Source organism: Nilaparvata lugens, chromosome 1 (assembly GCF_014356525.2).
Source record: "Nilaparvata lugens isolate BPH chromosome 1, ASM1435652v1, whole genome shotgun sequence".
NCBI classification, from domain to species: domain Eukaryota; kingdom Metazoa; phylum Arthropoda; class Insecta; order Hemiptera; family Delphacidae; genus Nilaparvata; species Nilaparvata lugens.
Genome location: NC_052504.1, coordinates 89,384,590 through 89,398,197, shown reverse-complemented (window position 1 = coordinate 89,398,197; position 13,608 = coordinate 89,384,590). Strand labels below are relative to the sequence as shown.

Here is a 13,608-nt window from a genome sequence, read left to right as displayed (position 1 = left end):
TTTTGAATTATTTAGGAATGTCTAATTTCGTCAAGGAAAAACGTTTCCAATTATAGAAATGAGAAAATAAAAACTACGACTACTGTTATAAAAGCTGCGACTACGCCCAAACGTGACTATTACAATGACTGCGACTACGCCCCGTTTTGGAAACCCAATTTTGTGACTCCAGCTCTTTAAAGTCTAGGACTTAGCTATATCCCGAGCTCGGAAACCGGCCCTTAGAATATTTTTCGAAGAGATTTGTAGAAGCTGAAAGGACTTTTTGTTTGATCTACTAAGATTTTATTGTCAACACACAATCAAAACTTGGCAGAAAAGCATTTGGAGTATGATTTGTTTGAGTCATTCTGAAGAACCAACTATACGGGCGTCTTAGACCAGAGTCTATACTATCTATATTCTATTCTCTCCATACTCTTAAATTCTATACTCTCCAAACTCTCTTTCTTCACTCTTACATTCTATATTTAATACTCTATTTCTTAGACGCGCTGATTTTTTTCCGGTTGGTGGGCCATTATGGGTTACAAGCGGGAGATTTCAAATTTGAGTGGGTTATGGATAAGGAAAGGTGTAGATTATGAATTGATAGAAATGAGGATGCTTGGAGCTGCTTCAGTCCTGGTCTCAACAGACAGCAATAGTACCATAACTATCAACTCTACACCAACTGTTCAATTAAATTGAAATAAATTTCATCATATCATGAAAAATTTCACAGCTATTAAATATATAATAAATTTTCAATAAAAATAAAAAATAAATTTCATTCCAATTCGATTCTATAATTCCATTTTCTAATTTTATTCTACTTCATTTCTGATTTCTAATTTTAAATCTCCTCTTTTCTATCAATTCAGAAATATGATGTATTCTGATCAGGTCACACTCATTAATTTGATGTTGTGGTCAGACTTTATAACACATATAAATATTATTACACTGAACTCATCATTTACACAATACACACTTGCTCTATAGCTATACATTATATACTGTACCGGTATATAATATTATTTCTTAATCGTTATTGAGAAATATATTCTCCCTATGGACTCAATTAGCCAATTTTTATGATTATACTCGGCTGGATATTAATGAATCTTAAAATGAAATAGTTATTTCATTTTCGACTTTCTAGGAATCAAAAAAGTTTCTCAGAGATTGACAATGGTGTAATAACCGAAACCGGTCTTTCTAAGTATCAATAAATCTGTGGTTTTTTGAAAATTTCTTAGTCTTTTTCATTCAATATGAATAATTACCACAGTATCAACTTCTCAACTACACAAAAAAAATCTATTCTTTGACAAAGGCACTTCTATCACTTACTCTTTTCCAATGAAATGAGTCGCTGAAATTAAGCAAATTCAGAATCAAGTTAGTGTTAAAAAGTGAAAAGTGTAGTAAAAAGCATATACAGTATATGCAGTCATGAACAATAGGAAAAAGTGTATGTAAATAAATATATCAACTCATTAAATCCATTGTACCATTGATGGTATTGTATGTAACTAATAGTTCTGTGAACAGTACACCTCGCGCAGTTTATAAACCACAGCCTCCTCTTATACTGTCCATCAGAGTAAATCCTGTCTGAATGTCGAGTCGGCGAGATATCGGTGTGAAAAAGGCTAATGGCTGTGCTGTTGGGGTTGGTGTATCAAAAAAGCTAACATCAAAAGCTAATCTCCTTCAAGACATACTGGCAACAGGACAGCCCAAGTTCAAAGCAGAGAAAGTTCGAGAGACAAAACTATGTTATCCTATACTATTAAACGAGCGATTTCTGTTTATATGTTATATGTTTAGATGTTTATATGTTTGTATTTCACCGGATCTCGAAAACGGCTCTAACGATTCTCACGAAATTCAGAACATAGTAGGTTTATAATATAAAAATTCGATTGCACTAAGTCTCATCCCTGGGAAAACTCGCTAAAGGACATTAAAAGGATAATTACTATTCATCCTTGGGAAAACAGCTGATAATAATTATTTCGTCGTTTGTTAATGATGGAAGTGAGTGAGGGAGTTTTTGTGTGTGGGACTGTGCCAAAATTATGACTCAGCTGTTAAACTTTTGTAATCATTCAATCAGGTACTTAGTACCGGTTGCAAAAAAGCCGATTTAATCATGATTCATTCCAGTAGAACCATCTTTTTGAAATGGTCTTCTCTGATTTGGTTCCGTGAAATTATTCAGAATAAAATTTAACCAACTTTTGTGCAACCGGGCCTTTGTGAGGGAAATTGTTTCATTTCTCTGGGAATTAATCTCAATTCATTGTGATTAGATAGAACATTTCTGTATGAACTATGAATATTATTATAATTTCTTCTTTCGTAATAATTTATTTATGCTTTTCTACTCCAGAACGAAGCTCGGTCCCCGATATTTTTAGTTATTAATTGCATGCAATCAATAGTTCATTTATTTATTCATTCACAATAGAGACAACGGGTTTCCCCAAATATGTCTCCTTGAAAATAAAAATTGTATAGATACAAATGGAAAAATAAGAATAATGATAAAAATAATACGAGCTTATGCATTAATAAATAATACAAACAACAAAAATACCACCTAATTCAAAAATGAAAAATACTAAGATTTCAAATACTTATCAAAAAAGTAAAAATAAAACAAATTGAGAATTCAAATGAAAATTCAAGAATATAATAACAAATAATGAACAAAACTTTTATCAATAGAATACATAATATTTATAACTGAACGACGTACCAAACCATATGCACATCCACACTGATACACCAACTATTTATTTGATCAGATCATTCTTACACAAGATTCAGGCGGGATGCACACTGGAGAAACGCATTTCGTGAAGCCCTCTTTCATGAAACTTGTTTCATGCAATCCGTTTCACTCGCGCATGCATACAAAAGAAACGTTCCCTGCTTAATCTTATCAGTCGATTGCGAGCAACTTTCGTTTCACGTTTCCTGAAACTTTTTTCACGAAACGCGTTTCTCCGCTGTGCATCCCGCCTTAATTATCATATAACGCTTTCCAGAATTTAGCGCGAGAAAACCAGAAGACATCTAGGCGCCCAGACAAGCTGTTATAAGTGTTCTTTGATAGTGTATAAAAATTGCATTCAATGAGGCATGCAATTTATAGTCTACACAGCAGCTGATTTTTTACCAAGTTACATTGAGATATTGAATTACATGCGTATAATCAGAAACGTTCCCTGCTTAATCTTATCAGTCGATTAAATTATAATCCATATATGGTATAATCCATTCGACAGCTGATTTATGATGAATAATTATATAGTAAGATTGAGTAGGTAAGCTTTTCATCATGCTCCACTGGTTGGGTGCCATTGTGTGAAGTTGTGCTCCTGGGGGGGTTATCTCTTATGATAGAGTCCCACGTTATGAAGCTATTGTGAGAAGTTGTGGATTGCAATTCCTTCACAGATAATACGATGTTTCTGGTATTTATAAGAGCAGTCTCTAAATTCCCTCTTTTGCGAATAAATTCACAAAAAATTAAGGCCTTCCGGCTCGCAAAATTACTGGGTTCAAACCTCAGCTCTAGCTCAGTGGCAGAAACATGAATTTTATAAGTACAAATAATCACCATAAGGTTCAAAGACCAGGTATTGATAATTCTTACCGCTGCTTCTATGAAGTTCTTGAAGAATACCAGTAAGGAAATTAAAAGAATATTTGATGACTGATTATCAGTAACCATGTACCACTAGAGAATAATCAGGACCAACTATAGCTGTTTCTAGTTGATTCTTAAAACGCTCGTCATGAATACAAGTATTCACCAATATACCCTTTCAAAATTCCTTAGAACTTACAACGCCAGTTCTTGAAGCTCTCTGGATCCTTATATGATATAACTGGAACCTTATTAATATAATTTCTTAATATACTTGTTCTGGCTGATAAAATGAATATCATCAAAGGATGATAAATATTGAGTGCTTTGAATAAGGTTAATATAATTGATTCAATAATTTTAAATGCTGCTAGATATTTGTTGGTACCAAAACAGCTCAAACTATATAACACGAGATGAATTGGGATATAATAAAAAAAAATTTCTATAAGTTTGTATGCTGACATAAAACACAAAATATATTCCCACAAAAAAGATGTGCATAAGATATTCGATATAACTATAATTCACTTAAATAATCTACTTTTAAAATCTGAATAATTATCACAGGCTTTGCTAATATTCACAATAATGAGTTTCAAATTCATAAATATATTATATTTAATACTGGTACTTAGACTTCCAATCAATACAAAATTCTGCCAATAAAAACCTGTTCGGTCTATAAGTTTGATATGATATACTCTGGTCAATTAACAAAATTAATATTTAATAAATTAATATTCAAACATGAGATCTCAGGGCTTTTAATATGAATTCGGGCTGTGCATGGAAGTAAGCTTCCTACATATAATAAATAAATTTATAAAATGTTCTTGTGAACTATGTGATATTGTTCAACACGTGGTGACTTTCTATTTTTATTCTAATTAATTGGAATAGCGCTTTTTATTAATTATTACCCCACTGAACGTAGAAAAATGAGCTCATTTGGTTTGACTTATCACTCACTGACTGAAGTTCTGGATGTTCTCGTGGATTGAATTAATTATTTCCAATAATTAATTAGGTAGGCTCCTTTTCGTCACTGCTGGGCTAACGCGTGATCCAGATTTTTATAAGTTTCTTTCGAATTAAAGCTATTTTTATGGGAATCTTTACAATTACGAACTCCTTGACAGCACTGAGTTCACAAACAATTAACATTCAACAAACATACATTACATTTAAAAAAGGGTTTGGCTTAATAATTCATTAAAAAATTTTTAGAAGGAAGAAGAAAAGACCCTAAACTCCATGTGCATCCTCTCCTGTTGGGATCTTAAGCCAGAAGAAAGAGGTTTTCAGAAAAATTTGCTTCTTCCTAGAATAATTCTATAAGCTACTCTCTGATTGGCCTTCAATTTAATAGACTCAATACAATTGGTTGCCTTGGGAATCAGGGCTTCCTCGGCTTTACAATAGAAAAAATTAAATAAAAGAAGTTTTTATACAAATATATGGAGTGTTTATCTTAAATTGAATTCATAAATAAATCGTAACATACGATTTTAATAGATAATACATTTAGTTTTTATATGAGTTTTGTATACTCTTGATTTATCATGCTTTTTTAGATTATAATAAATATTTATACAGAAATAATAGTTATTTGTATTTCTACACATCGACTTCCTTTAGTATACATAATATATCCTTTATGAGTGAATTTTATATGATTCAACCGGTCATATGGGTTGATCGAATAATCAGCTGATTCGTTCAGTATTGGTTCTAATAATTATCGATTTATCCAAGATCGACTAATTCTTTTCAAAACGTAAACAAGTAACTCTAACCTCAATGTTCATGCATTTTATTTTTTTTTTTTTTTAATCCGCCAATAGTAATTATGCCGCTCTCTTTAGATAGGTCTAACCTTCTTTCCAATTTTATAGTTCTATTACATTTTATTGGCTCATTTAGAAAGATTTGGTGGTTTCAAATTACCACGTGACAACATCCACACTGATACACCATCTATTTATTTGATCAGATCATTCTTACACAAGATTCAGGCGGGATGCACACTGGAGAAACGCATTTCTTGAAGCCCTCTTTCATGAAACTTGTTTCATGCAATCCGTTTCACTCGCGCATGCATACAAAAGAAACGTTCCCTGCTTAATCTTATCAGTCGATTGCGAGCAACTTTCGTTTCACGTTTCCTGAAACTTTTTTCAGAAACGCGTTTCTCCGATGTGCATCCCGCCTTAATTATCATATAACGCTTTCCAGAATTTAGCGCGAGAAAACCAGAAGACATCTAGGCGCCCAGACAAGCTGTTATAAGTGTTCTTTGATAGTGTATAAAAATTGCATTCAATGAGGCATGCAATTTATAGTCTACACAGCAGCTGATTTTTTACCAAGTTACATTGAGATATTGAATTACATGCGTATAATCAGAAACGTTCCCTGCTTAATCTTATCAGTCGATTAAATTATAATCCATATTATGGTATAATCCATTCGACAGCTGATTTATGATGAATAATTATATAGTATGATTTTTTCTCTAATATTGGCGTATGAAAGAGGCTCCTTTTCCCTATTATATTATCCTTGAAATGTAACATTTCCAAAAAACCTTGTATTTACGCAATTCAAAAAGGAACATACCTGTCAAATTTCATGAAAATCTATTTCCGGGTTTCGCCGTAAATGCGCAACATATAAACATTTAAACATTAAGAGAAATGCCAAACCATCGACTTGAATCTTAGACCTCACTTCCCTCGGTCAATTATTCTATATTCTCTCTTCACTCCAGTAGTACAATGCTCACTCAGCTTCAAGTAATGATGTATTATTATTTTTTCTCTTCAAAGCGATGGTGTGTTGTTCTGTGACCACCATGTAGGCTACATATTATAATATATCAATGGAAAGGTCTTTTTATGCACTACAAATTCGATCGATAACATTTCTTCGTTGAACGCTTCCATAATTGTTTATAGAATAAAATGAAAGTATATGTAATCGTCAAATATTACACTATTTCGGTTTGTACACGGATAACATGCAAACAGTGGCAGCTACGATGAAAGTTTATGACTTTAATTGTAGATAATAATATGAGAAAGCCATGAACATCAATTACGTTTCAATATTCCCACTAGAACTGGATATATGGACAATTCAAGTAACGCTTGCAATATAAAGCCTTGAGACGGCTATGGCGGGGTATTTAATCAGAGAGTTGGGGGGTCAAGCACACTCCCGCTCTGCATTCAGAGGCTGCTCTATTACACTCCATCCTCACTGGTTGCAGCTCAATTAATCTTGAACAATGAGATCTACAAAAGCGTCCCACTACAAGTATTGTCCAACTCATGCACTGATGTCATAAATTGGCCAAGACATTCTCAAAGAAAATTCGTCGTTGAGTATCGAGTTTGGTGGCGACAAACCCACCCTTTCCATCTGCACCTTATCACAAGCAACGATCGAACCCATATCTATTTCCAGGAGCATCTCCCCTGATTGCAAACTCATTGCTGCCAAATCAAGGAAATATTATCAAGATGACAAACAATATTCATCAAACAAGAGATCGATCGATTACTGGCAGAGGATATAATTGAGGAGAGCTTTTCTCCTTGGAGAGCACAACATTTTGTAGTCTCAGGAGAGAACAAGAAAAGAAGGCTCGTGATAGATTACTGTCAAACAATAAACAAATACACCATTATTGATGCCCATTCATTACCTCGAATAGAAGACTTGGTTAATATAATCTCAAAATTCAAAATTTACAGCTCAATTGACCTGAAATAAGCGTATCACCAGCTTGAAATCTATATTTGTAGCTTAAAACATAATTCTTGACTTGAATTTTACAATTCAATCGAGAACAAGTTTAATTTTTCATGTAAGCTATGTAATTCACTCATGAAAGATGTACGTTCACATTAGAGTTCAATGCTTGGGATTATGAGAGAAGGGGGCTGAAGAAAGGTGATAAAATAATCTCAAAATTCAAAATTTACAGCTCAATTGACCTAAAATAAGCGTATCACCAGCTTGAAATCTTGGAGTCAGAACGATTTTATACAGCATTCGAAGCCTACATTTCTGATAAGAAAAACAATATTACAATTGTAATAGAATTGGAGACATTTTCAGAAATGTAGGTTTCGAGTGCTGTATAAGGTTGTTTTGATCCAAGATTTCAAGCTGATGATACGCTGGTTTTGGGTCAATTGTGGGGCTTCAATGGATTTATGGATTTATACTCCATTCATTTATGGTTTCATTCATGGAGTAATTCCTCATCATAATAGTCGGTATTTTATCGATCCAATCGATATGGAGTATAATTGTGCTTCTTATGGAGTATTTTAAGCTTTTCAAGATTTGTCTGTCTCACTGAATTTGTAACAGACTCTGCCGTTGAATATCACATTGAATTTGTATTATAATGTGAAATGTTTCTCAGCATGAGCTCTAGTTAATTGTGCCGGATCAGTCAAAACAGAAGCTTCAATTTATCCCTGAGATCTTTATTAGCCAATTGGATTTTACTGTCAAGTAGATATCATCTTTATTACAAAAAGCAACGTCAGTGTGTGAACGCAATCAATATTATAAAAGTCCATAAAATCCACTGAATGATAGAATGATATTTTCCATAGAAAACGGAATTACATTGTGACGGATGGATTGGCGAAGAGAGGGGTGAGGTGACAGTTATTTTATCATTCTATTCACGCTTCACTTCCCTGTATCAATATGGATGTTTCCTGAATTTAATTACTTCGCCAAACCAAATTCAACGTGAATTGTTTTATATCAAGATTCCACAAAATATTATCAATTACACATCAATCGGAAATGTCTATTGTGTCAGCCAACTAGATTGTTGAATGCTAAACATGATCTATCCTTGCATTTTTGAGTGAATATTATAATTTGATGAGTTGTAAGGCTAACTAGCTCTGTATTGATTTCAATTTCAACCCTTCGGAGCAATCGATTTTGATTCACAAAATGGCAAAGCCAATAAACTACACATTCTATCTGTGTCTTCTGGTCATTGGAGTCTCTGCACTGTGGGAAGAGATAGCGGTGAGTCTACAAATCAAAATGGTCTAAATAAATAAGACAAATATTCATTTCAGTAGATTCTCGGATAGGCTGCGTAATTTGGGAAGTCAGTTCAATCCATTTCGAAACATGGATCATACGAATGTATTACATGTTTAGAATCGGCCAAAGCACATTGGCCAAGTGTTCACAATATGACACTCGATATACAAGCAGTGGCGTAACGTACACCCCCACTGACCCGTGGCGCGGGGGGGCCCGGGTACACAGGGGGCCCGGATAATATGTTGGCTAATATAGGTTTTCTGAAAAAATAAAATTATCTGGTCCAGGGGGCCCGGGCTAGGGCCCGAAATGATAATTATAAATTGCATACTTTAAAAAGAAAAATTAAATAATCATGGAAGTAACTTTTGATAAAAAAGCAGAAGTTTTATTGTGGAAAATGACAGATTTCATAGAACAATGTTATCAGTCTGATTATAAATTAATATCAAGAGAATACAAGTAGAAAATAGAACTCGATGAAGTTATCAGAATATTTGCATCTCAAAAAGCAAGACGACAGAATAAATCAAAAGTATAAATCCTATAACTCAACTCAAAGGTAGACTACTATTTCTTCTGAACATTTTTCTCAAATAAATAAAATAAATAATTTTATCAATCGAACTCTTGTTTATAACCTTGAAAAATTTAAACCTCTTACTCAAACCTAAAACTTGAACTTCTTTAAGAGCGCGAACAAGAAATCAGACTAAAAACATGTGAGAAAATAGACATGTGGGAGAAAGAACCAAGGTGCTACTGTACCCAGAAAGCAGTGATTGCAGAACTTGGAGGCTTGTAGGAGACATCAAATCAAAGGTTTTTTATGAATTACTATTATCTTTATTATTTTAATAATTCATGAATATTAAGACTAGATACTTCTTACTAACTCTAGTTCTAGCACTGAAGGTTGGATTCTATATTTGTAGCTTAAAACATAATTCTTGACTTGAATTGTACAATTCAATCGGGAACAAGTTTAATTTTCTCATGTAAGCTATGTAATTCACTCATGAAAGATGTACGTTCACATTAGAGCTCAATGCTTGGGATTAAGGGAGAAGGGGGCTGGAGAAAGGTGGTACGATTTTAGAAGAGGGGCCTGGAATTTTTTTGCGGGGGGGCCCGGTTTGGAAACGTTACGCCACTGTATACAAGTCAACTTAAATTGAGACACAAAGTACAACAAACCTTGCAACACAGTACCAAGCACAATTCAACAAAGCAGATACATTATCACAATTCAACACTTAATAACTTTCCATTCAGCCTTGTGCAACTTCTCAATAATACTACTATTACTATTGGCCAGTTATGCTATATATTTAAATTTTATTCTGATATTATTTATTATCTATTCTGCTGAGATTTCAGCCGCAGTTTTATAAATGATTTACTAACAATTCAATTTACTTTCAGGGGCCTTATGATGTCTCCTTGAGTTACATGAGTCATTGTGATAAAAGAGGAAAAGTTAGTTTTGTGGAGCCCATGAGAGCAAGGAAAATGAATAGAACACATTTTGTTTGCACTGGTCTTTTTACAATAGCAGTGGATCTAGATGAGAATGCAAGAGTAAGTGAGGGAACTTTTTTGAAAATTTTCATTTAGTGTTAAAAAAATGAGGAAAATTCATAATATTCTGAACAATATTTTTGGCTTGGCTAGAATAGAAGAGGAAACTATTGCAAATTTAGACAAGGAATATAACTCAGTTCGAAGGGAAAAACACTGAGAAAAGAATTTGAACAAACAATTCGAATACAGAGATGTTACAAATCTATATACAGATTGTTTACAAACTCCCTATCGATACTGTAGAGCATTGTTCCTGGGTAAGAAACATATCTAAATATTTTTTGTGTAGTTGAGAAGATGATATTGTGGTAATTATTCATATTGAATGAAAAAGACTAAGAAATTGCCAAAAACCACAGATTTATAATTGATACTTAGAAAGACCGGTTTCGGTTATTACACCATTGTCAATCTATGATAAACATTCTCTGTTTATTAGAGATTGACAATGTAATAACCGAAACCGGTCTTTCTAAGTATCAACTTATTACATTGTCAATCTCTAATAAACAGAGAATGTTTATCATAGATTGACAATGGTGTAATAACCGAAACCGGTCTTTCTAAGTATCAATTATAAATCTGTGGTTTTTGACAATTTCTTAGTCTTTTTCATTCAATATCTAAAGTATCATTCATTTTGATTGTCCAGAAGTCGTCAGTTACTCACACAGCGGTCATTTTGTTTTTCCACTTATCATTTTTTTCTGGAACTCTACAGATTTATTAATTGTTAAATATAACAAAAAGGGAAGCAATAAATATTAACCATTATTTGGTTAAACATACGGAATTGAAACTTTCTAAGATTGGACTGTTTTAGAATAACTGTGATTCATTTCACTTGAGTAAGAAAAACTAGGTAAAGATTAGTCAATGTGATTTTATTTACACATTGATACAATAAATAAGGAAAAACTTTTTTGTCATAAAGCAACATTGGCAATAGACCAAGTCAAAACTAATACTAGACATTATGCAAGTCAGAAGGATACAAGTTGATGTAATTAAAAAATATATATATATATATGGTATGCATATATAAACACAAACATAACTACATCTAAAGTAAAGCCAGAAGAATGCAATTATTCATCACTATACAAACACAGTACTAAACAAGGCCCAGTCAAAATTGTGGAACGTATTTGTTGATTTACTACTGAGTTTCACGATTCATCAACAAATCGTTCTTAGTTAGTAAATAGATAACCATTTCATATTACGATCTAAGATAATAATGAGTTGTTTTGTGCATTCAAGTGAGAAAGGGATTATTCAAAAGAATCTATGTAAATAAAAATCGAGCCTCAAATTTTGACATTCAATAACTTTTTTAAGTGTGCACTGAGTTTGATGATTTGTTTTTAGTTGTGTTCGTTATGTTCAGGACCAGGTTTATGGCCTATCAAATTTATAATCTGACTTCGGGACTCTTTCCTACGTTCCGTTAAAGTTTACATGTAATCCTTATGGGAGAAGATTTGTGAGCTGGCCACACACAGAAATAAAAAACAGCTGTTATAATCATTGCGTCATCCAACAGCCGTCGATAGATAGTAGACAAGAGTGTGTGCTGCTCCATAACCGCCCATGCATGTTATTCTAAACGCCCCGACTAAAAACAAAATGACTGTTCTGTGTGTAACAATCAATCAGTGCGGCCTCAGGTAGACTTATATGTTCTAAAGACTTTGTTTCGTTGTGCTGCCTTCGGTGTTCAGAATTAATTGATTTTTAGTGAATTATTTATTTTGCAGTTGGAAAATTATCTATATAAATAGAATGCCGCATCGCGCCTCCTCAGGTGTGCATCCAGCTAAAGTTTTCATGATTAAACTTGGCGGTATGAAGTTCGCCGGGCCAGCTAGTTTATAATATAAATGAACTCTACAGATTTATTAATAATTGTAAAATATAACAAAAAAGAAGACAATAAATATTAACATTTTCAATGTTACACGTTTATGATAAATAACTTGTTAAACCATTTATGGTAGGGGGCCCCAAAAAATCATTCACACAACACTTTATATTTGAGGAAGTAACGCAGCACAAATTCCCATTTGTAGTTAACGACGATAGATGTTTCCAGTTTATTTAGATGATTTATTCGTTATATTCTTCTGCTGATGTGATATTAAGGTAGTTCCAATAGTTTTAGTAGTTTCAATGATTTGAGTAGGTAGTCGGAGTCGTTCGAAAAGTTGAGGTAGTCGAAACACCCGAATAATTTGGAATAGTTCGAGAAGTTCGAGTAGATTGAAAAGTTCGAGAAGTTCTAGTAGATGAAATAGCTTCAGAAGTTCGAGTAGATTGAGAAGTTTGACCGCTTTATAAGAATACAAAAATACAGATTGTAGAAAAAATTATGTAGAGAAACCTCATAATGAAGAAAGGAAAGAAATTAACTAATAAGTCCACTAACAAAGTTCTCTATACAGAGTGGGTGAAAAGTCTGAGAACGGCTCAATCTATATAATAAAAATCTGGTGTGGTACACTCACACAACTTTCCTTGCTCATTGAACTGGGAGCCTCATTCTTAAACGACAATAATTTAGAGAAATAACATAATGACGATTGGCGGCAACATAATTATTTGAAACTACGATCAGACTTCTGTATATGTGTGTATATAATTGTTTTCAGAGTACTTTTTCCTTTGTGTAAATTGTGAAATCCGATGATTTTTTAAAAGTCGTCGAAACAGTTGTTCTACAGATGAAATATCTCGACTATGTGTTATTTTTATAGACTGCTCTACCTACCTACCTCATGCACGAGAAGGAGGTTACAAAGACCATTTCTCAAGGATGGGGTGAACCCCCCATTAGTTTCCTAGAAATGAGACTCATGTCAGTTGATAAGGCTTATAAATAGCTATCCATGGTATAAATTTGAAGAAAATAGTTAGAGCCGTTTTTGAGAAAATCGTGAAAAACATGGTTTTTTAGTAATCATCCGCCATTTTTTCCGCCATATTGAATTGAATTTTATTGAATTTCTTATTGTCGGGTCCTCATGGTATAAGGACCTTAAGTTTAGAATTTCAAGTCAATCGGTTAAAATCAAAATCTAAAATCAAACTTTGCATAGATGGGACGGAGCTCGGACAGAAATTTTTACAGGTATGGGACTTATGGCAGTTTATAGAGCTTATCAATAACTATTTTAGGTATGAATTTAATCAAAATCGTTGGAGCCGTTTTTGAGAAAATCGCGAAAAATCCCGTTTTTGACAACATTTTCTCCATTTGAGCCGCCATCTTGAATTGCATTCGA

General features: G+C 33.3%; 1 protein-coding gene across 8 annotated transcripts in view; it reads left to right on the top strand.

Moving 5' to 3' along the window:
• Positions 1 to 13,608, top strand: part of LOC111054660 (tyrosine-protein kinase Drl) — a 189,674-nt gene that overhangs the window by 71,447 nt on the left and 104,619 nt on the right. The window contains exons 1-2 of one of the 8 annotated variants that reach the window (XM_039419552.1): positions 8,597 to 8,716; positions 10,166 to 10,321. The exons of the other annotated variants lie outside the window; for them this stretch is intronic. Coding sequence (XP_039275486.1) covers positions 8,639 to 8,716; positions 10,166 to 10,321 — 234 coding nt within the window. The 5' untranslated portion in view covers positions 8,597 to 8,638. Of the gene's footprint in view, positions 1 to 8,596; positions 8,717 to 10,165; positions 10,322 to 13,608 lie in introns of those variants that run through there. 8 annotated transcript variants of the gene reach the window in all.